The sequence below is a fragment of the Mobula birostris genome, chromosome 13, assembly GCF_030028105.1.
Source record: "Mobula birostris isolate sMobBir1 chromosome 13, sMobBir1.hap1, whole genome shotgun sequence".
NCBI classification, from domain to species: Eukaryota; Metazoa; Chordata; class Chondrichthyes; order Myliobatiformes; family Myliobatidae; genus Mobula; species Mobula birostris.
The window spans coordinates 94,739,810-94,762,517 of NC_092382.1; the positions used below are offsets into that span (position 1 = coordinate 94,739,810).

The 22,708-nt window shown below is 54.8% G+C and overlaps 1 protein-coding gene across 1 annotated transcript; it reads right to left on the minus strand.

Annotated features, from left to right (window-relative positions):
• Window positions 1-2,724: 2,724 nt before the first annotated feature.
• On the minus strand, window positions 2,725-21,994 carry LOC140207186 (triosephosphate isomerase-like). Its single transcript, XM_072275539.1, has 7 exons — window positions 21,793-21,994; window positions 10,851-10,974; window positions 8,275-8,359; window positions 5,010-5,142; window positions 4,441-4,526; window positions 4,244-4,331; window positions 2,725-3,042 (listed from the first exon to the last, which is right to left on the minus strand). Exons 1-7 carry the CDS (start codon window positions 21,899-21,901, stop codon window positions 2,921-2,923), a joined length of 747 nt encoding a protein of 248 aa, XP_072131640.1. The 5' UTR covers window positions 21,902-21,994; the 3' UTR covers window positions 2,725-2,920.
• Between the last annotated feature and the right edge of the window lie 714 nt (window positions 21,995-22,708).

Genomic DNA, 22,708 nt, shown 5'->3' on the forward strand with positions numbered 1-22,708 from the left:
TCTCGTTGCACCTCCCCTTTTCCTAATCGGCCACCATTCAGATAATAATCTGTTTTCCTATTTTTGCCACCAAAGTGGATAACTTCACATTTATCCACATTAAGTTGCATCTGCCATGAATTTGCCCACTCACCCAACCTATCCAAGTCACCCTGCATCCTCTTAGCATCCTCCTCACAGCTAACACTGCCACCCAGCTTCGTGTCATCCGCAAACTTGGAGATGCTGCATTTAATTCCCTCATCCAAGTCATTAATATATATTGTAAACAACTGAGGTCCCAGCACTGAGCCTTGCGGTACCCCACTAGTCACCGCCTGCCATTCTGAAAAGGTCCCATTTATTCCCACTCTTTACTTCCTGTCTGCTAACCAACTCTCCACCCACACCAATACCTTACCCCCAATACCGTGTGCTTTAAGTTTGCACACTAATCTCCTGTGTGGGACCTTGTCAAAAGCCTTTTGAAAATCCAAATATACCACATCCACTGGTTCTCCCCATCCACTCTACTAGTTACATCCTCAAAAAATTCTATGAGATTCGTCAGACATGATTTTCCTTTCACAAATCCATGCTGACTTTGTCCGATCATTTCACCACTTTCCAAATGTGCTGTTATCACATCCTTGATAACTGACTCCAGCAGTTTCCCCACCACCGACATTAGGCTAACCGGTCTATAATTCCCTGGTTTCTCTCTCCCTCCTTTTTTAAAAAGTGGAGTTACATTAGCCACCCTCCAATCCTCAGGAACTAGTCCAGAATCTAACGAGTTTTGAAACTCGGACAGGAAAGGAATGGAGGGTTATGGGCTGAGTGCAGGCCGGTGAGACTAGGTGAGAGTAAGAGTTCGGCACGGACTGGAAGGGCCAACATGGCCTGTTTCCGTGCTGTAATTGTTATATGGTTATATATGGTGAGGAACCACAACACATGTGCTGTCCCCTCATTCTGAGAGGTGGGGATGTGGGAGGTATCAATGGGAGTATTCTGGGGGTGGGGAACCACATTACATTTTGTCTCTCATGGTGCCTGTGCGCCGCTGGTAGAGGGAGGGCGTGTTGAAATCGGCCGGGTGGTGGGTGCTGAGCAGCTTTGTCTTGGGTGTTGTCAAACTTGCTGGGAGTCACAGCCGAGAGGGGGCAGCACAGTCCGTACCTATAGACAGTGGGAAGGTAACACGTGGATGTTGGGACATGGATTAACTGTGCCAGGGAACTGGGACAGTCCCTGTACGGTTTAGTTGTAACTGGTGGGAAGGCCTTGAGATGTGGGGAGACCAGTCCCTCACCACAGGACCCACAACCTTGGACCAGCCCCTGCGGTCACGGGATCTGTCGGGTCGCCCCAGCTGATCCTCTGGTCGATGAGGACCCCGCAGGAGTGGGCTGTTTCTGGGATATCCCGACAAGTGGTACGTGGGGAGCTGCTGGAGGACAGTTGTTTGTGGACACAGTGATCAGCCAGAGTGAACGGTCACAGAACTTCCTCCCTCAAGCACAAGGAGCTGTACTCACGTCAGGGGCTGAGAGGTCCCCTCCCTAATGAGCCGATGCACCACCATCGTCATCCAACCCCCCCCCCCCCGCAATGACCATGGAGATAATCTGTGGGATTACCATCACCATTCCCCAACCCAACAGGAAAATGTGGCAGCCCCCACTCTTGTAGCCACGTCCACCTTAACCTCGGTTGAAAGCGTCCGGATTGGATACGTCACGGCTTGGCACAGCAAACTGCTCCTCCTGTGAGTGAGAAACTAGAGAGTTGTGGACACAGCTCAGCTCGCCACAGAAACCAGCCTCCCCTCCATGGGCTCTGCCCACTGCCTCAGTAAAGCAGCCAGTGTAATCAAAGACCCACCCACCCCAGACATTCTCTCCCCTCTAACCAGTGTAATCAAAGACCCACCCACCCCGGACATTCTCTCCCCTCTAATCAGGCAGAGATACAGAAATCTGGTAGCACGTCCCACCAGGTCAAGGGCAGCTTCTACCCCCAGTGTTAGAACATCGACTCTGTTCTGTAAGGTTCTGATATAACAATGTTCCCTATGAGAAGATGGGTTCTTGACCTCATACTCTACCCTGTTATGATCTCGCACCTCAGTGTCCGCCCGCTCTGCTCTTTCTCTGTGACTGTGACACTCTATTCTGCATCCTGTTACTGTTTGGCCTTGTTCTACCTCAATACACTGTGTAATGATGTGATCTGTGTGAACGATATACAAGACAAGAGCCCATCTTATCGTACAGGGGAAAGTGTAGTGCAGATTGTCACTGTATCTCAGCACACGTCAACAATGATAAACCAATTCCAATTCTGTTACTGTTTGGCCTTGTTCTACCTCAATGCACTGTGTATTGATGTGATCTGTGTGAACGATATACAAGGTTGTCACTGTATCTCGGCACACGTCAACAATGATAAACCGATCTGGCATTGTATGACAAGGCGCCAGGACAATACACACTGCGCTTCCTGTCTCCAATGCCGGTTTGATTCCCAAGGATTTAGGAGTTCGAGGTTCACAGACCGTCATCCAGCACCCTCCCAGATGGTTAACCACAGGCTTCCCCCTGCCTCGCTGCCAGGGCTGTGAGCGAACCAAGAACCCCTCCCTCAGTGCCTGAGCCCGACACCCCACCCAGAGTGCACACAGTCCCTCCCCCTCCCTCTCCATGACCCCCAGGGTTAAATAAACACCCAACAGTCATGTCGCAGAGTCTCTACACATTTAAGTGGTGGTGCAACATTACAAGATCAGAGGACACATGGGGTGGGGTCCGCTGCCAGGGGAGGCCGGAGTCAGCCTCAGCCCCCTCCTCTCTGCTCGGCATTCCCCCAGCGCAGGGGAGGACCCAGTCTGCCCCGCAGGGGTAGGGCCTGGATGGCGCCACTGGTCTCAGATCCTCCTCTACTTATGGTGGGCTTTGATGATCTCCAGAAACTCGGGTTTGAGCGAGGCCCCGCCCACCAGAAATCCATCCACATCTGGCATCCCGGCCAATTCCTTACACGTGGCCCCTGTCACCGAACCTGACAGAGACAGAGGGGGTTAATGACGCGGTCTGCAAGAGGAGGTGTTAATGTAAAGAGGAGGGTGTTAATGTCCGGGGACAGAAGAGGAGGGTATTAATGTACCAGCCAGGGGAGCGGTTAAGTAAACTAGTCCATGCCTAACTATTTATCTGAACTCTGACTGTACCTCTCCCATCTGTGTACCTATCCAAATTTCTCTTAAATATTGAAATCGAAGCTGAATTCACCACTTCTCCGTCTTGTACAACATCAAAATAACATCCCATCTCCTGTACTCAATACTTTTATTTACGAAGGCCAATGTGGCCAAAGTTTTCTTTTCCCGTCCTATCTACCTGTGACACCACTTTCAAAGACCTGTGTTCTCAGAACCCCTTGTTCCATCACCCACCTCAGTGCAACGCCTCACACTTGTCTACATTAAATCCCATCTGCCACCTTTGCAGATGATTCATCACCGATTCCACTGCAAGCTTTGATAACCTTCCTCACTGTCTACTGCAACCCCAGTCTCGAGCTTTGTAGCAAACAGTGAGTAACTTTGCTGATCCAGTTAACCACATTATCATCCGGATCCTTGATACAGATGACAAACAACGAACCCAGCACTGATCCACTCGTCACAGGCCTCCAGTCAGAGAGGCGACCATCCACCACCACTCTTTGGCATCTCCCACAAAGCCAGTGTCTCATCCAATTTATCCACACCACCACCTCCGCTTTCCTGGCGACTTCCTCGAAAAACTTACTGGGATTGGCGTGACCCACCACACACACAGCCACGTCGACTATCTCCAGCCATCCCCTGCCTATCCAGACACTCGCATCTCCAGGCCCTTAGAATATCTTTCCAACGACTGACGTCAGGTTCACCTGCCGATAACTGCAGAGTATTAGGTATCCTTTAATATCTCGCCTGTCGCCCAGGATGATTTAAACATCTCTGTTCATGCCCCGGCAATTTCTGCACTTGCCTCCCACCAGGTCTGAGGGAGCACCCTGCCAGACCCTGGGGATTTACCCACTCTGACTTGCCACCAGACCAGGGCAGCAGCTCCTCTGTAACCCGTATAGGTTCCATGACCTCGCTGATTTTGCCGCACCTCCATACACCGCGTTCGCTTCCCAAGTAAATACAGTTACGGTCTCCCCGGGGCTGGGGGAGGCAGAGAAGGGACTGAGGGGGAGGCCCACCCACCTCCGTAGATGATGCGGACACTGGTGGCCACCTTCTCTCCCACGTTCTCCTTCAGCCACTTCCTCATCTTCTCGTGGATCTCCTGCGCCTGTGGGGGGGGAAGGTCAAGAGGTGGAAGGTCACCGGATATGGCCAGGTGTGGACTTGGACCCCCTCCCTGCCTCCCCGTCACCACCCACACGACCCCCTTTACCCACCTGCTGAGGAGTGGCCGTCTTGCCGGTTCCGATGGCCCAGACGGGCTCATAGGCGAGAACCACCTTCGACCAGTCCTTCACGTTGGCTGTGAGCGGAGCGGAGTAGTCAGTGTCACCCAACCCAGAGGACAGACCCCACCAGCCCCCCGCCACAGTCCTGAATCAACCCATCCCACACACCTCCTCTCATTCCCAAGCCCCCCTCTCCCTCTGTTAACCCATCCCAGACACTTCCCACCAACTCCCTGTAGCATTTTCTCGATCCCAGACACCTCCCCCTCTCATTCCCTCCTCTCCCGTCAATGCATCCCAGGCGCTCTGATCCCTCACCCAAATGTCCCTCCGGTCCAATGCCTCCCCCCTTCCCCTAACTTGTCTCAACACTCCCTTTCCCCTAACCCCTGCCTTTCCACTCAACTCCCTCACCCTCCTGTTCCCACCACTCCCTCAACCAGAAGGCCCTCCTCTTCCCTTGTCAAACCATTCCAGACACTTGCCCAATACCCCCCTCACACCCATGCACCCCCACCCCCCCCCCGCCGCGAGCCCCAGCTCCCCTCGCCACTCACCGGCGACCACCTTGGTCTGCTGGAACACTACTTTCTCAGTGGAGCCGGCCTCCCGCTCGTCCAACTTCTCCCCCACGCAGGCGATGACCCCCAGGCCCTCTGCCAGGGCGTGGCCCACCTTCTGTCCGATCAGCTGCAGGGTCCCGGGGCAAAGGTCAGCCGGGTCAATCCAACCCCCTCCCACACACACGCACGACCCCAAATCTGCCCCCCACCCTTCATCTTCCTCCCTTCCTTATCATCCCCATCTCTGGTACACCATTCACATCTCCCCTCCCCTCCCAGTCTCCCCTGCCCTTCCCTCCTCTCCGCAGCCCGCCCAGTGCACCGTTCGACAGCACACAGTGCCTCCGTTAGACAGGACACTTCAGGAAGGCACAGTGCAGCTTTACAGGGGGCTTCACTCAGGCCCCACCTGGAGCTCGACGTTCAGTTTTGTTCACACTTCCCCCACCCCCTCCCCTCCATTACAGCGAAGACACAGGGGCTTCGCAGAGGGTCACCGGAAAGCTTCCCGGATCAGCTACGAGGCGAGGCTGGACAAACGTCTGGAAGTCTCTGCCCAGTGCAGCAGTGGAGGCCTCCTCAGTGAAGGTACTTAAGACAAGGTCGGATAGAGTTTTGCACAGTCGGTGATGGGGAAAAGGCAGGCAGGTGGAGATGAGTCCATGGTCAGCTCAGCTGTGATCTTATTGAATGACAGAGCAGGCTCGACGGGCCAGGTGGCCAACTCCTGCTGCTAGTTCTTATGTTCTTAAAATGGTATTTATTTTCTCTGGAGTGGTGGCGGCTGAGGGGCGATGTGATGGAAGTTTTATATATATATATATATAAAAAAAGATCTTTCTAACCTCCATCACATCGCCCCTCAGTGATAGATATATGGCACAGAGTTGACAGCCAGTAGGGGGAGTATTACTCTCTGAGGGTCCAAACACCAAAAATCAGACTGCATGCATTCAGGACGGCCTAATATCAGAGGGCACATTTAGGAAGGTCTAAACACTTAATATCAGAGTGCATGCATTTAAGGTGAAAGGGTGGGGCAAGGTTTTGTGTTTTTAAACACAGAACGGGGGGGGGGGGGTGCCTGGAACAGGCTGACGGGGCACTGGTGGCAGTTGATGCGATCGAGGTATTAAAGAGGCCCGGGAACGTGCCGGGAGTGGAGGGATATGGACAATGTGAAGGCAGAAGGGGCAAGTTAAGCTGGGCATTTCCTTGCAAACTTATTTAGCTAAGGATAATCATCGGCAGGGGCGGGTGGGGATGCCAAAGGGTGTTCTGTGTTCCCCAGCAGGGAAAAAACCCTCCGCCCCAATTCGTCCAACCCAAGCTACCCATGTTTGTCCTGCATCAAACTTCCTGCTCCACTCGCCACCCTGTGACCATCATTTACCATCTAGCGAAGCACAGCAGCTCAGTCCATACGCCCGCCTCACTTTGAAGAATTGCCCCTCAGACACCGTCACCATAACTCTGTACCCTCCGGTTTCCAAAATGTCCCATTCACAGGGACATTTCACTGTGTCTGACCCCGGGAGTGTGTGATGGGACAGTGTGGAGGGAGATTCACCCTGTGTCTGACCCCGGGAGTGTGTGATGGGACAGTGCGGAGGGAGCTTCACTCTGTGTCTGACCCCGGGAGTGTGTGATGGGACGGTGCGGAGGGAGCTTCACTCTGTGTCTGACCCCGGGAGTGTGTGATGGGACAGTGCGGAGGGAGATTCATTCTGTGTCTGACCCCGGGAGTCTGTGATGGGACGGTGTGGAGGGAGATTCACCCTGTGTCTGACCCCGGGAGTGTGTGATGGGACAGTGCGGAGGGAGCTTCACTCTGTGTCTGACCCCGGGAGTGTGTGATGGGACAGTGTGGAGGGAGATTCACCCTGTGTCTGACCCCGGGAGTGTGTGATGGGACAGTGCGGAGGGAGATTCACCCTGTGTCTGACCCCGGGAGTGTGTGATGGGACAGTGCGGAGGGAGCTTCACTCTGTGTCTGACCCCGGGAGTGTGTGATGGGACGGTGCGGAGGGAGCTTCACTCTGTGTCTGACCCCGGGAGTGTGTGATGGGACGGTGCGGAGGGAGCTTCACTCTGTGTCTGACCCCGGGAGTGTGTGATGGGACAGTGCGGAGGGAGATTCATTCTGTGTCTGACCCCGGGAGTCTGTGATGGGACGGTGTGGAGGGAGATTCACCCTGTGTCTGACCCCGGGAGTGTGTGATGGGACAGTGCGGAGGGAGCTTCACTCTGTGTCTGACCCCGGGAGTGTGTGATGGGACAGTGTGGAGGGAGATTCACCCTGTGTCTGACCCCGGGAGTGTGTGATGGGACAGTGCGGAGGGAGATTCATTCTGTGTCTGACCCCGGGAGTGTGTGATGGGACGGTGCGGAGGGAGATTCACTCTGTGTCTGACCCTGGGAGTGTGTGATGGGACGGTGCGGAGGGAGATTCACCCTGTGTCTGACCCCGGGAGTGTGTGGTGGGATGGTATGGAGGGAGATTCACTCTGTGTCCAACCCCGGGAGTGTGTGATGGGACGGTGCGGAGGGAGCTTCAGTCTGTGTCTGACCGCGGGAGTGTGTGATGGGACAGTGTGGAGGGAGATTCACCCTGTGTCTGACCCCGGGAGTGTGTGATGGGACAGTGCGGAGGGAGCTTCACTCTGTGTCTGACCCCGGGAGTGTGTGATGGGACAGTGTGGAGGGAGATTCACCCTGTGTCTGACCCCGGGAGTGTGTGATGGGACAGTGCGGAGGGAGATTCATTCTGTGTCTGACCCCGGGAGTGTGTGATGGGACAGTGCGGAGGGAGATTCACTCTGTGTCTGACCCCGGGAGTGTGCGATGGGATGGTACGGAGGGAGCTTCACTCTGTGTCTGACCCTGGGAGTGTGTGATGGGACGGTGCGGAGGGAGATTCACCCTGTGTCTGACCCCGGGAGTGTGTGGTGGGATGGTATGGAGGGAGATTCACTCTGTGTCCAACCCCGGGAGTGTGTGATGGGACGGTGCGGAGGGAGCTTCAGTCTGTGTCTGACCGCGGGAGTGTGTGATGGGACGGTGCGGAGGGAGCTTCAGTCTGTGTCTGACCGCGGGAGTGTGTGATGGGACGGTGCGGAGGGAGATTCACTCTGTGTCTGACCCCGGGAGTGTGTGATGGGACGGTGCGGAGGGAGATTCACCCTGTGTCCAACCCCGGGAGTGTGTGACAAACCCGGCCGCCAGCCCTGTCCACCGCTGGTGCCTCTCCCTTCCTTACCTCGTCTGACTCTCCAAAGACATGCCTCCGCTCTGAGTGCCCCAGGACGACCCAGGCCGCTCCGCAGTCCTTGATCATGGCCGGGCTGGGAGAGAAATGAGAGGTGGGTGAGGGGAAAGGAAGAGGGAGGGAGGCAAGGCCCCAAAATCCACCCGCCCGAGGGACGCAGGGTGTGCTTCAACCATCAGGGTTGGAGCAAGGCGAGGGCGGTGCCAGGGTGGGTCGAGGGAACGGGCTGTGGTGGGGGGTCCCAAGGGAAGGGTCGCAGCTTTGGTGTTCCCTAGCTGCTGCTGGGGTGAGGGCAGCGGGTCGGAGACGGGTGGATATCTCTCCAACTTGCAGCCAGCGATTCCCAGGAACACCCCGGAGTGGAGAGGGATGAGGACCAAGGTGGGACACCGCCTCAGATATTAAAGTGTGTTACAGCTACTAGGGTAAACATAGAGAATAGGTGCAGGAGTCGGCCATTCGAGCCTGCACCGCCAGTCAGTACATTCATGTCTGATCACCCAACTCAGAACCCTGCACCAGCCTTCCCTCCATACCCCCTGATCCCTTTAGCCACAAGGGCCATATCTAACTCCCTCTTAAATATAGCCAATGAACTGGCCTCAACTGTTTCCTGTGGCAGAGAATTCCACAGATTCATCACTCTCTGTGTGAAGAAGTTTTTCCTCATCTCGGTCCTAAAAGGCTTCCCCTTTATCCTCAAACTGTGGCCCCTCGTTCTGGACTTCCCCAACATCGGGAACAATCTTCCTGCATCTAGCCTGTCCAATCCCTTTAGGATTTTATACGTTTCAATCAGATCCCCCCTCAATCTTCTAAAATCCAACGAGTATAAGCCTAGTCTATCCAGTCTTTCATCATATGAAAGTCCTGCCATCCCAGGAATCAATCTGGTGAACCTTCTTTGTACTCCCTCTATGGCAAGGATGTCTTTCCTCAGATTAGGGGACCAAAACTGCACACAATACTCCAGGTGTGGTCTCACCAAGGCCTTGTACAACTGCAGTAGTACCTCCCTGCTCCTGTACTCGAATCCTCTTGCTATAAATGCCAGCATACCATTCGCCTTTTTCACCGTCTGCTGTACCTGCATGCCCACTTTCAATGACTGGTGTATAATGACACCCAGGTCTCGTTGCACCTCCCCTTTTCCTAATCGGCCACCATTCAGATAATAATCTGTTTTCCTATTTTTGCCACCAAAGTGGATAACTTCACATTTATCCACATTAAATTGCATCTGCCATGAATTTGCCCACTCACCCAACCTATCCAAGTCACCCTGCATCCTCTTAGCATCCTCCTCACAGCTAACACTGCCACCCAGCTTCGTGTCATCCGCAAACTTGGAGATGCTGCATTTAATTCCCTCATCCAAGTCATTAATATATATTGTAAACAACTGGGGTCCCAGCACTGAGCCTTGCAGTACCCCATTAAGGTAGGTAATAGAAACAGAAGAGAGAAGACTGTGTGGACTAGGTTAAGGCTGGGACACTGTGCATTAAACAAAACATTGAAAATGATCGGGAAACACCAGACAGGATTGTGTGAGGAATGTCAGGAAGAGGAGTCAGTAGAACATGTAGTTCTGAGTTGCAGGAAGTATGGGATACAGAGAGAGATGAGTATTAATCTAAGGGAATTGGAGGGTGCAGGAATTCACATTAAAAGGGTTGCTGGGCATGGGTGAGACAGCACAGGTCAGGGTATTTTTAGCTTTCTTAAGTGCTACAAACTTTGTTTTATATAGGATATGACAGAATAGGGTACTAGGATGGCCAAAGGTGGGAGGATAAAGTGTAGGTTAGGGTATGTGTATGTGAGATTGGGTGAAGGGTTTAGACTAAGTCTAAACACTCCAGGCAGAAGTTGGCGGTAATGCACCATTAAAGGCTGACTTATACTTCTGCGTAGGCTCTACGCCGTAGCCGACACAAGTGGGCTACGCCATTGCGAGCATTTATACTTGTGCGTTGGTCTGTCTGCGTCACTCTGCAATTCACCGCCGAAACGCGAGTTGGCAGTGGGGTCTCTACGCCACTGTGTCGAGTTTGTGTACTTCAAACAATGGTGACTGAAACCAAGCGCATCACGTTGGAGTTGGAGCTAATAAATGTTGAACAAGGGTCACTTTTATTGAAATTACTACAACAGAGAGAGAGAGAAGACGTCGGAGATGGTGTGTATGACCATTGAACGGATTCAGGCAGAAGGAGGGTGAATTTTCTGCGCTTGTCCGGCCCCTGAGAGACACGGACCAGGAAACGCATTTCAAATATTTTCGGATGTCGGCAGGTAGATTGGACAAGAAGAAGCAACCGGAAATGCGATGCTACCAAGCGGACCAATCACAGTTATTGCAGCCTGCGACGCGTAGTTACGTTTTGGGAGAGGTGCGCGTCAGGCTACAGTGTACATTTGACGCAGAAGTATAAATTGGGCTTAAGCTGGGTTTCAACCGCCGTAAAACAAGACAGAGAAGAGGAAGAGGAGGCAGGGTACCGGAGTCCGGAGGGGTGGCGGGAAGGGGTCCGGAGGGGACGAGACCACTGCCCACTGATTACCTGATCTCCCCGGTGAAGGCCCCACTGGGCACCTTGTAGCAGTTCTGGGCAGCCACTCCAATCTTGGCGTCCATCACCTCCCGGATGTACTTGAGGTAGATGGAGGGAGGGGCGACCACCACCTCTGGAGGGAAGCAGGGAACAGCCCAGGGTCAGGGACATCAGAACAACCTGTATCTCCACCCCCAGAACAGATAAACGTACATACGGACCCACACACACCCTCTCAGGACTCCCTCTCTACCCGCCTCAGAACCTGCACCTTCCAAACCAGTCCCTTCCCACCGCCCTGACTCCCCAGGGGCAGGGGGAGACATACAACCCCAGCCTCTCCAACTTCCCCCCAAAAACCCAACTACCCGGTCCAGGTTATCAGTTTGAACCTCGTCTGACTCAACCTGACTGTAGGCTTCAGCAGAGGGAAGCCTGAGGTCCAGGAGACAGTAATCACCGGGGGATCAGAGGTGGAGAGGGTCAGTAACTTTAAATTCCTGGGTGTCACCATCTCAGAGTACCTATTATTGCCAAGAAAGCACGACAGAGTCTCTACTTCCTCAGGAGTGTGTGGAGGTTTGTCATGTCATCGAAAACCTTGGCAAACTCCTGTAGCTGTGTGGTGGAAAGTGTGCTGACTGGCTGCGTTACGCCCTGGTACGGGAACACCAATGACTTGGAGCAGAAAATCCTACAAAAGGTAGTGGATTCAGCCCAATACATCCCGGGTAAAAACCCTCCCAACCATTGAGCACATCTACAGGAAACGTTGCTATAGAAAAGCAGCATCCATCGTCAGAGATCCTCACCCCCCAGGCCGTGCTCTTTTCTCACTGCTGTCATCAGGACTCAGGACTCACACCACCAGGTTCAGGAACAGTTACTACCCCTCAACCATCAGGCTCTTGAACAAAAGGGGATAACCACTCTCATTTAAGGACTCTGTTATACTGTTATTTCATGCTCCTTATTTATTTATATCTGCATTTGTAGTTTGTTGTTTATCAATCCTGTTTACAGTTACTGTTCTGTAGATTTGCCAAGTATGCCAGCAGGAAAAAAGAACTCAGGGTCGTATGTGGTGGCACATATGTACTCTGGTAATAAATATGAACTTCAAAGTTGGGACCACTTCTGCATTCACACACTCCCACGTAACTGGCGTCCAACAATGTTGGCACAGACAGCACAGGCCGGAATCGAACTCAAAGACAATTTAAGTATCCAAGTGCGGTCCGTCTCTTGACCAGATCCTTCCTGTCCCTGATAAAGTGGCCAATGAGTGTCCGCTCGTGGTCTTCTGCCGGTGAGGACCACCTACGTATTGTGCGTTCAGAGATGCTCTTCCCCACACCACTCACTGGATGTCTTTTTTTTTTTTGTTTTAAAGTAAATTTAAAGTTACTCTGCAGTCCCAGGAGACCAGCAGTTTCTGGGATACACAAACCACCTCACGAGGATGACTCCGGGAATGAAGGGGCTTGGCAGCTTCGGGCCTGTATCCGCTGGAATCAGAAGAATGCAGGGGAGGGCGGATCTCATTGAAACTTGAAAGGACTGGACAGGGTGGATGTGGAGAGGATGGTTCCTATGGTGGCGCAGCCTGAAAACTGAGGGGCGACCCTTTAGGACAGAGGTAAGGAGGGTTTTTTTTTTTAGCCAGAGTAGGAAATCCGCCACAGACTGCAGTGGAGGCCAAGCTCGCAGCTATATTTAAAGTGGAGGCTCATAGTTTCCTGATCGGTCAGGGCATCCGAGGATACAGTGAGAAGGCAGGTGTACGGGGTTGAGTGGGATCCAGGATCAGCCGTGATGGAATGGCGGGGGGGGGGCAGACTCGATGGGCCGAACGGCCTCACTCTGCTCCTGTGTCTAACCCTCCCACTCAAGCAAAAACAAAGTACCAGCACCCTCCACCCGCCAAGCAATAGCAAAGCCTCCAGGAAAGAGCGTGGTCCGCAACAGAGCAAAAGCTAGTCTTCACCCGATAACTGAACATCTAGTATTGGAAATAATCTAACTTGCTCTGTTCTTCATTTACATAAATTTCATACTCATTTTGCCCGTCTTTTTAACTCTTTCCAATAAATTTTGGGCTAATTGGGGCCAAAATGTTCTGGTGCCTGCTAGGAAAGGCGTGTCCTAATTAACCAAACCCACTTTTTCTTTAAGATACAGTATTTGTTTTTGCATATTTTTAATAATCTATTCAATGTATGTAATTAATTTACCTGTTCATTTATTATGTTTTATTTTATTTCTCTCTCTCTGCTAGGTTAGGTATTGCACTGAACTGCTGCTAAGTTAACTTCACGTCACACGCCGGTGGTAGTAAACCTGATTCTGATTTAGAAGGCAGAGCATGCACACACAAACACAAGAGGCCCTGCAGATGAACGCCAAACGCTGTTGGGCGACGCAGAGCAGCAGCCAGGGACAGCGACTGCCCGCACTGCCGGAAAGACCGTCTCGGCACATCCCTTTTGCAATATTCGCAGGCACCATGGGCTCTCTACCCCCCACCCCAACAAAGGAGCATTGACAGGGTTCGGTTTCTCAGGGGAATGAGGGGCGACGGGGCAAAAGGGCAGGTAGGTGGGGCCCAGTCCTCTGCCAAATCAGCTCTGATCTCATAGCATGGCGGGCAATACCCCTGCCGTTCCGGTGAATTTCAGAGCGGTGCTGACGGGTCAGCGAGCTGCCGGACGGGGTGGGAGCATTACAGGCCGGTAGCGATCACAACGCTGACGAGGAGAGGATAAAAAATGCCGGGGACACACATTGGAGCAGTTCCACTGGGAAACTGAGGCAGCAGGGACGATTTGGGCCGAGCGGCCTGGATCTCAGGGAACGCAATCGGGATCGATCACCGGAGGGGGTGGGAGGCCAGCCCGAAATAGACTGGCCGGCTGGCTCGATTCAGAAGGTTAAAGAGCAACTCGATATGAGTCTTTCTGGGCACGAGAGGGAGCCAGGCGGAAAATATAGGCTGCTGCTTATGGAATCAAGGGAGCAGAGCAGAGACTGAAATAGAGCACCCAGTGCAGGCTTCCCCTCAGCAGGCTCACATTACACAGTGGGGTTTTGTTAAAGGGCGCAGAGGCAACGAGAGACCAGAGACCCGACCCTCTCCCCACCTCCCGGGTCACGCTCCACAAAGTCACCGGCCCCTCTGGAGGGTGGGAGGACACGAGAGTATTCAACAGGGGTGGGGCCCCGCACAGCAGGGCGGGGGGGGATAGAACCCGGGTCAGGGGCCCATCTCTACCCACTGCGATACCAGGTCTGGATCCCCGACGTCCCACCTCCTGACACAGGCACTTGGTCAAGGCATCCCCCCCACCCCCCCACCTCCTTGCAGAGAAACCCAAGGGTCACAAAGCAGCATGCAGGGGTCATGGAGAGAGGGGGGGAATACAGACAGCGAGGGGAGAGAGGGGGTTACAGAGACAGGGAGGGGTGTAGGGAATAGAGGGGGTTACAGGGACAGGGAGGGGTGTAGGGGAGAGAGGGGGTTACAGAGACAGGGAGGGATGTAGGGGAGAGAGGGGGTTACAGAGACAGGGAGGGGTGTAGGGGAGAGTGGGGGTTACAGAGACAGGGAGGGGTGCAGGGGAGAGAGGGGGTTACAGAGACAGGGAGGGATGTAGGGGAGAGAGGGGGTTACAGAGACAGGGAGGGGTGTAGGGGAGAGAAGGGGTTACAGAGACAGGGAGGGGTGCAGGGGAGAGAGGGGGTTACAGAGACAGGGACGGGTGCAGGACGAGAGGGGGTTACAGAAACAGGGAGGGGTGTAGGGGAGAGAGGGTTACAGAGACAGGGAGGGGTGTAGGGGAGAGAAGGGGTTACAGAGACAGGGAGGGGTGTAGGGGAGAGAAGGGGTTACAGAGACAGGGAGGGGTGCAGGGGAGAGAGGGGGTTACAGAGACAGGGACGGGTGCAGGACGAGAGGGGGTTACAGAGACAGGGAGGGGTGTAGGGGAGAGAGGGTTACAGAGACAGGGAGGGGTGTAGGGGAGAGAAGGGGTTACAGAGACAGGGAGGGGTGTAGGGGAGAGAAGGGGTTACAGAGACAGGGAGGGGTGCAGGGGAGAGAGGGGGTTACAGAGACAGGGACGGGTGCAGGACGAGAGGGGGTTACAGAGACAGGGAGGGGTGTAGGGGAGAGAGGGTTACAGAGACAGGGAGGGGTGTAGGGGAGAGAGGGGGTTACAGAGACAGGGAGGGGTGCAGGGGAGAGAGGGTTACAGAGACAGGGAGGGGTGTAGGGGAGAGAGGGTTACAGAGACAGGGAGGGATGTAGGGGAGAGAGGGGGTTAGAGAGACAGGGAGGGGTGCAGGGGAGAGAGGGGGTTACAGAGACGGACGGGTGCAGGACGAGAGGGGGTTACAGAGACAGGGAGGGGTGTAGGGGAGAGGGGGTTACAGAGACAGGGAGGGGTGCAGGGGAGAGAGGGGGTTACAGAGACAGGGAGGGGTGCAGGGGAGAGAGGGGGTTACAGAGACAGGGAGGGGTGTAGGGGAGAGATGGGGTTACAGAGACAGGGACGGGTGCAGGACGAGAGGGGGTTACAGAGACAGGGAGGAGTATAGGGGAGAGAGGGGGTTACAGAGACAGGGAGGGGTGCAGAGGAGAGAGGGGGTTACAGAGACAGGGAGGGGTGCAGGGGAGAGAGGGGGTTACAGAGACAGGGAGGGGTGTAGGGGAGAGAAGGGGTTACAGAGACAGTGAGGGGTGTAGGGGAGAGAGGGGGTTACAGAGACAGGGAGGGGTGCAGGGGAGAGAGGGGGTTACAGAGACAGGGAGGGGTGTAGGGGAGAGAGGGGGTTACAGAGACAGGGAGGGGTGTAGGGGAGAGAGGGGGTTACAGAGGGGTGAACTGTAACAGTAGTCTATATGCAGGCAGTTACAGGAGAGACTGCCCCAACTACCACAGGAGCCGGGAAGGTGAAGAACTGGAGACCGCTGACATTTTCAGTGTAGTCAGGGTGAGGTCAGCCAACATCCCAGACCGGGCACTAAAGGAAATGTCAGGGGTCAGCCCCGGACCGGCAGCTGAGTGCCGGAGAGAAATGAGGCGGCTGAGTCAGGTGGGAGAATGGGGAAGCGGTCAGGGTCTGTGAGGGGGGCAATCTCCGGCAACATGAATCCCCAGGATCATAAGGCATAGGACCAGAATTAAGCATGTATACACTGTCGAGGTGCTCTGTGGCCACTCTATTAATTACGGGAGCGAAACCCGGAGGGGTCTTTTGCCGCCGTAGCCCACCCACTACAAAGTTCCATGTGTTGTGCATTCAGAGATGCTCGTCTGCACACCTCTCTTGTAACGTGTGGTTATTCGAGTTACTGTCGCCTTCCCGTCAGCTTGAACCAGTCTGGGCCACTCTCCTCTGATCTCTCTCATTAACAAGGTGTTTTCACCCACAGAACTGCCACTACCTGGGTTTTTGTTTCTTGTTTCTCTGTAAACTCCAGAGACCTCTGTGCGTGAAAATTTTATGCATGATGTCGAGACTTTATAAAGCACTGGTGACGCCTCAGTTAGGAGTATGTGAGCAGTTCTGGGCTCCTTATCTTAGAAAGGATGTGCTGAAACTGGAGTGTGTTCAAAGGGGGTTCAGGAAAATGATTCCAAGATTGAATGGCTCGACGTGTGAAGAGTGTTTGATGTCTCTGGGGCTGTATTCACTCGAGTTCAGGAGAATGAATGGTGACCTCATTGAAACCTATCGAATGGTGAAAGGTCTTGATAGAGGGGATGTGGAGAGGATGTTTCCTCTGGTTGGAGAGTCTAAGACTATAGGATACAGCCCCAGAATAAGGGGCCCTTTTAGAATGGATATGAGGAGGAATTTCTTCAGCCAGAGAGAAGTGAATCTGTGGAATTCTTTGCCACGGCCAGCTGTGGAGGCCCAATCTTTGTGTATATTTAAGGCAGAGATCGATAGATTCTTGATTGGTGAGGGGATACGGGGAGAAGGCAGGAGATTGGGGCTGAGAGGAAAATTGGATCAGCCATGATGAAATGGCAGAGTAGACTCGATGGGCCGAACGGCCCAATTCTGCTCCTGTATCTTTACTTTGAAACATGCAAACCACCCCATCTGGCACCAGCAGTCACTCCATGGTCCAGATCACGTTCCTTCCCCATTCCAAACAACTGAACCTCTTGACCGGGTCTGCATGCTTTTCTGCATCGAGCTGTTCCTAATAGAGCGGCCAGTGCACGTCTCTACATTTACATTGGATTCCAGTTCACCTGGCCATCAGATGGAAATAGGGAGGAGCTGACGGCAATACAGAGGGACCTGAAAGCCAGGATCAGGGAGGCTAAAGACAGGTACAGGAGGAAGCTTGAGTGGAAACTCCAGCAGAACAACATGAGAGAGGTCTGGAGGGGGATGAGGACCATCACTGGGTTCCAGCAAACTAGCAATAGAGGAGCTGAAGGCAGTGTGGACAGGGCCAATGAACTTAACCTGTTCTTTAACAGATTTGACATTGTGGCCCCTGTCCATCCCACACATGAGCCGTCTGTTGTCGGCCCCCAACCAACACATATTCCACTCTCCCCTCCTACCCCTCCTCACAGTTCCCCACCCTGCTCTCATGACTATACCCCTTCCCCACACGAAACCACCACGGTGGGCTTCACAGTTGAACAGGTGAGAAGACAACTGAAACGTCTCAACCCAAGCAAGGCTGCAGGACCGGATGGTGTCAGTACCAGGGAACTCAAAGCCTGTGCCCCTCAGCTATGTGGAGTACTTCGCCATGTATTCAACCTGAGCCTGAGGCTCCGGAGGGTTCCTGTGTTGTGGAAGACGTCCTGCCTCGTCCCTGTGCTGAAGACGCCGCGCCCCAGCGGCCTCAATGACTACAGACCGGTGGCATTGACCTTCCACATCATGAAGACCGTGGAGAAACTGGTTCAGGAGCTGCTCCGGCCTATGGTCAGGCCACACTTAGATCCCCTCCAGTTCACCAACCAGCTCTGACTAGGAGTTGAGGATGCCATTGTCTACGTGCTGAACCGTGTCTATGCCCACCTGGACAAGCCAGCGAGCACTGTGAGGGTCATGTTTTTTGACTTCTCCAGTGCGTTCAACACCATCCGCCCTGCTCTGCTGGGGAGAAGCTGACTGTGATGCAGGTGAATGCTTTCCATGGATTCTTGATTACCTGACTGGCAGACTACAGTACGCGTGCTTGCAACACTGTGTGACTGACAGAGTGATCAGCGGCACTGGGGCTCCACAGGGGACTGTCTTGTCTCCCTTTCTCTTCACCATTTACACCTCGGACTTAACTACTGCACAGAGTCTTGTCATCTGCAGAAGTTTTCGGATGACTCTGCCATAGTTGGATGCATCAGTAAGGGAGATGAGGCTGAGTACAGGGCTACGGTAGGAAACTTTGTCACATGGTGTGAACAGAATTATCTGCAGCTTAATGTGAAAAAGACTAAGGAGCTGGTGGTAGACCTGAGGAGAGCTAAGGTACAGGTGACCCCTGTTTCCATCCAGGGGGTCAGTGTGGACATGGTGGAGGATTACAAATACCTGGGGATACGAATTGACAATAAGCTCGACTGGTCAAAGAACACTGAGGCTGTCTACAAGAAGGGTCAGAGCCATCTCTATTTCCTGAGGAGACTGAGGTCCTTTAACATCTGCCGGATGATGCTGAGGATGTTCTACGAGTCTGTGGTGGCCAGTGCAATCATGTTTGCTGTTGTGTGCTGGGGTAGCAGGCTGAGGGTAGCAGACACCAACAGAATCAACAAACTCATTCGTAAGGCCAGTGATGTTGTGGGGATGGAACTGGACTCTCTGATGGTGGTGTCTGAAAAGAGGATGCTGTCCAAGTTGCATGCCATCTTGGACAATGTCTCCCATCCACTACATAATGTACTGGGTGGGCACAGGAGTACATTCAGCCAGAGACTCATTCCACCGAGATGCAGCACAGAGCGTCATAGGAAGTCATTCCTGCCTGTGGCCATCAAACTTTACAACTCCTCCCTTGGAGGGTCAGACACCCTGAGCCAATAGGCTGGACCTGGACTTATTTCCTGGCATAATTTATATATTACTATTTAACTATTTATGGTTCTATTACTATTTATTATTTATGGTGCAACTGTAACAAAAACCAATTTCCCCCGGGATCAATAAAGTATGACTATGACTAACCAGGGCTAGCCGCCGACTTCGGATGGTACCCAAAGCACAAAACCTCAAGAAAATAGTTGGGATTCCCTTCCTTCAGTTGGGTCGATCGGGGCAGGAGACACTGTCCCCGAACAGTTTTCAACTGGTCATGTGCACCTGTGCAGCCAGTAGATACAACATCGAGCAATCGGTTTCAAAACAGCCCCAGTTGAGTTTATGTTTGTAAAGCAGTGATTTTTGTCTCTGACAGCCAGCAAGAAACAAGACAATCCGAGGTACTGATTTCCTCCCCACAGTTTCGAGCCACATAGTAGCATTGGTAATATTCTAATTTGCTCTGTATTTCATTTACATAATTTCATACAGATTTCACCTGCCTTTTTAACTCTTTCCAATAAATTTTGGGCTAATTGGGGCGGGTGATTAATTGGGGCCAAAATGTTCTGGTGCCTGCTAGGAAAGGCGAGTCCCAATTAACCAAACCCACTTTTTCTTTAAGATACAGTATTTGTTTTTGCACATTTTTAATAATCTATTCAATGTATGTAATTAATTTACCTGTTCATTTATTATGTTTTATTTTATTTCTCTCTCTCTGCTAGGTTAGGTATTGCACTGAACTGCTGCTAAGTTAACTTCACGTCACACGCCGGTGGTAGTAAACCTGATTCTGATTTAGAAGGCAGAGCATGCACACACAAACACAAGAGGCCCTGCAGATGAACGCCAAACGCTGTTGGGCGACGCAGAGCAGCAGCCAGGGACAGCGACTGCCCGCACTGCCGGAAAGACCGTCTCGGCACATCCCTTTTGCAATATTCGCAGGCACCACGTGTCTGTCGCCGCAACCCCACTGCGCTCCTTCCTGTGCTGAAGGTCAACGGCTGCGGGCGGTCTCCGCCACCGGCCCATGTAGGGCAGAGGGAGAGGCCATCCGTCCGCTGGACCAGTCCCTCCGCCCGTCCCCCACCGCCACCCCACGGGGTCTCAGGCTCGGCTCGGGGGAGGGGGTGGGTAACAGAATATGTCCTCTCGCCGTCCCCAGCACCGGATGGCTCAGACCGCAGGCCCTCTCTCCCTGACCGGTGCCCGGGGACTATCCCAGCCCCTCCTCACTGACCGGTGTCCATCCCAGCTCCCCTCACGGACCGGTGCCCGGGGACTATCCCATCCCCCCCGACCGGTGTCCGTCCCAGCTCCCCTCACGGACCGGTGCCCGGGGACTATCCCATCCCCCCCGACCGGTGTCCGTCCCAGCTCCCCTCACGGACCGGTGCCCGGGGACTATCCCATCCCCCCCGACCGGTGTCCGTCCCAGCTCCCCTCACTGACCGGTGCCCGGGGACTATCCCAGCCCCTCCTCACTGACCGGTGTCCGTCCCAGCTCCCCTCACTGACCGGTGCCCGGAGACTATCCCATCCCCCTGACCGGTGTCCATCCCAGCTCCCCTCACGGACCGGTGCCCGGGGACCATCTCATTTCCCCCCCGACCGGTGTCCATCCCAGCTCCCCTCACTGACCGGTGCCCGGGGACTATCCCATCCCCCCCGACCGGTGTCCATCCCAGCTCCCCTCACTGACCGGTGCCCGGGGACTATCCCATCCCCCTGACCGGTGTCCATCCCAGCTCCCCTCACGGACCGGTGCCCGGGGACTATCCCATCCCCCTGACCGGTGTCCATCCCAGCTCCCCTCACGGACCGGTGCCCGGGGACTATCCCATCCCCCTGACCGGTGTCCATCCCAGCTCCCCTCACGGACCGGTGCCCGGGGACTATCCCATCCCCCTGACCGGTGTCCATTCCAGCTCCCCTCACGGACCGGTGCCCGGGGACTATCCCATCCCCCTGACCGGTGTCCATCCCAGCTCCCCTCACGGACCGGTGCCCGGGGACCATCTCATCCCCCCCGACCGGTGTCCATCCCAGCTCCCCTCACGGACCGGTGCCCGGGGACTATCCCATCCCCCTGACCGGTGTCCATCCCAGCTCCCCTCACGGACCGGTGCCCGGGGACTATCCCATCCCCCTGACCGGTGTCCATCCCAGCTCCCCTCACGGACCGGTGCCCGGGGACTATCCCATCCCCCTGACCGGTGTCCATCCCAGCTCCCCTCACGGACCGGTGCCCGGGAACTATCCCATCCCCCTGACCGGTGTCCATCCCAGCTCCCCTCACTGACCGGTGCCCGGGGACTATCCCATCCCCCTGACCGGTGTCCATCCCAGCTCCCCTCACTGACCGGTGCCCGGGGACTATCCCATCCCCCCCGACCGGTGTCCATCCCAGCTCCCCTCACGGACCGGTGCCCGGGGACTATCCCATCCCCCTGACCGGTGTCCATCCCAGCTCCCCTCACTGACCGGTGCCCGGGGACCATCTCATTTCCCCCCCTGACCGGTGTCCATCCCAGCTCCCCTCACGGACCGGTGCCCGGAGACTATCCCATCCCCCCCGACCGGTGTCCGTCCCAGCTCCCCTCACGGACCGGTGCCCGGGGACTATCCCATCCCCCTGACCGGTGTCCATCCCAGCTCCCCTCACGGACCGGTGCCCGGGGACTATCCCATCCCCCTGACCGGTGTCCATCCCAGCTCCCCTCACGGACCGGTGCCCGGGGACCATCTCATCCCCCCCGACCGGTGCCCGGGGACCATCTCATCCCCCTGACCGGTGTCCATCCCAGCTCCCCTCACGGACCGGTGCCCGGGGACCATCTCATCCCCCACACCGGTGCCAGGGGACTATCCCATCCCCCCCCTCACTGACCGGTGTCCGGGGGCAGCGTGGCTTTGCTCAGGCTGCCGGCCAGTTCCTTCAGGCTCTCCTTGTTGCCGTTCATCTTCCAGTTGCCTCCGACGAAGAACTTGCGGCCCATGGCGGCGGTGGCGGTGTGAGCGGGCGGGGATCGACGAGCAGCGAAGAACCTGAACCGGTGAGTGCAGAACCGAGTGGGGCGTGGCGGAGCGCCAAGCCGCCTCTTTTATCTCCTCGCTTGCTGACGACATCAGCGGGGCGTGGCCGACTCCGACGTTCTATCCCCGCCCCCCATCCCTCTCTGACCGCACGGAGAATGGCTGTGGCCCGGGATGACCCGCCCCTCATCTTCCTGACGTCACGGCGTCGACCCAATCCCCAGAGTGCGCGCCTTTATTTGCAGCCAGCACGCCTCCTGCGGGGAGGGAGGCGGGCATCCGTGACGTCACCAAAGTGACTACGTGCGACTTATCGCGTCCCGCCTCTCGACCTATCACGTGACAGCGGATCGCGGTTCCTCCCCGGCACCTCGATCTCGCCATCTTTGATACTGGCGCGCCTTCTTGGTATTTTAAAAGTATCTCTTTCCTTTTTTTAAAAAATTCAACCTTTACCTCCCCCCTCAGAGCCTTTTTTAAAATCACAACGATAGCGTTCGCTTCCTAAGAAAGGCCAGGCGGCCTTCATTTGGCTCGCCGGTTTTGATCTGCGGCAACCTGCAGGCGCCATCTTTCCTGCCTGCTACACTTGCGAGCCCGGGCGCTTCCAGTCCTTCCCTGTATTGCAAAATCTACAGCAAATGCAATTATTCTTGTACATGTCTGATTATCAGTGGGTCTGAAATGCAGCGGCCGCTGGAAGCCTTTACAATGAAGCCGTGGTTAAAATCTACCCAGAGACCGGTGCACCTGTGTGTGCGCTCCGGAGG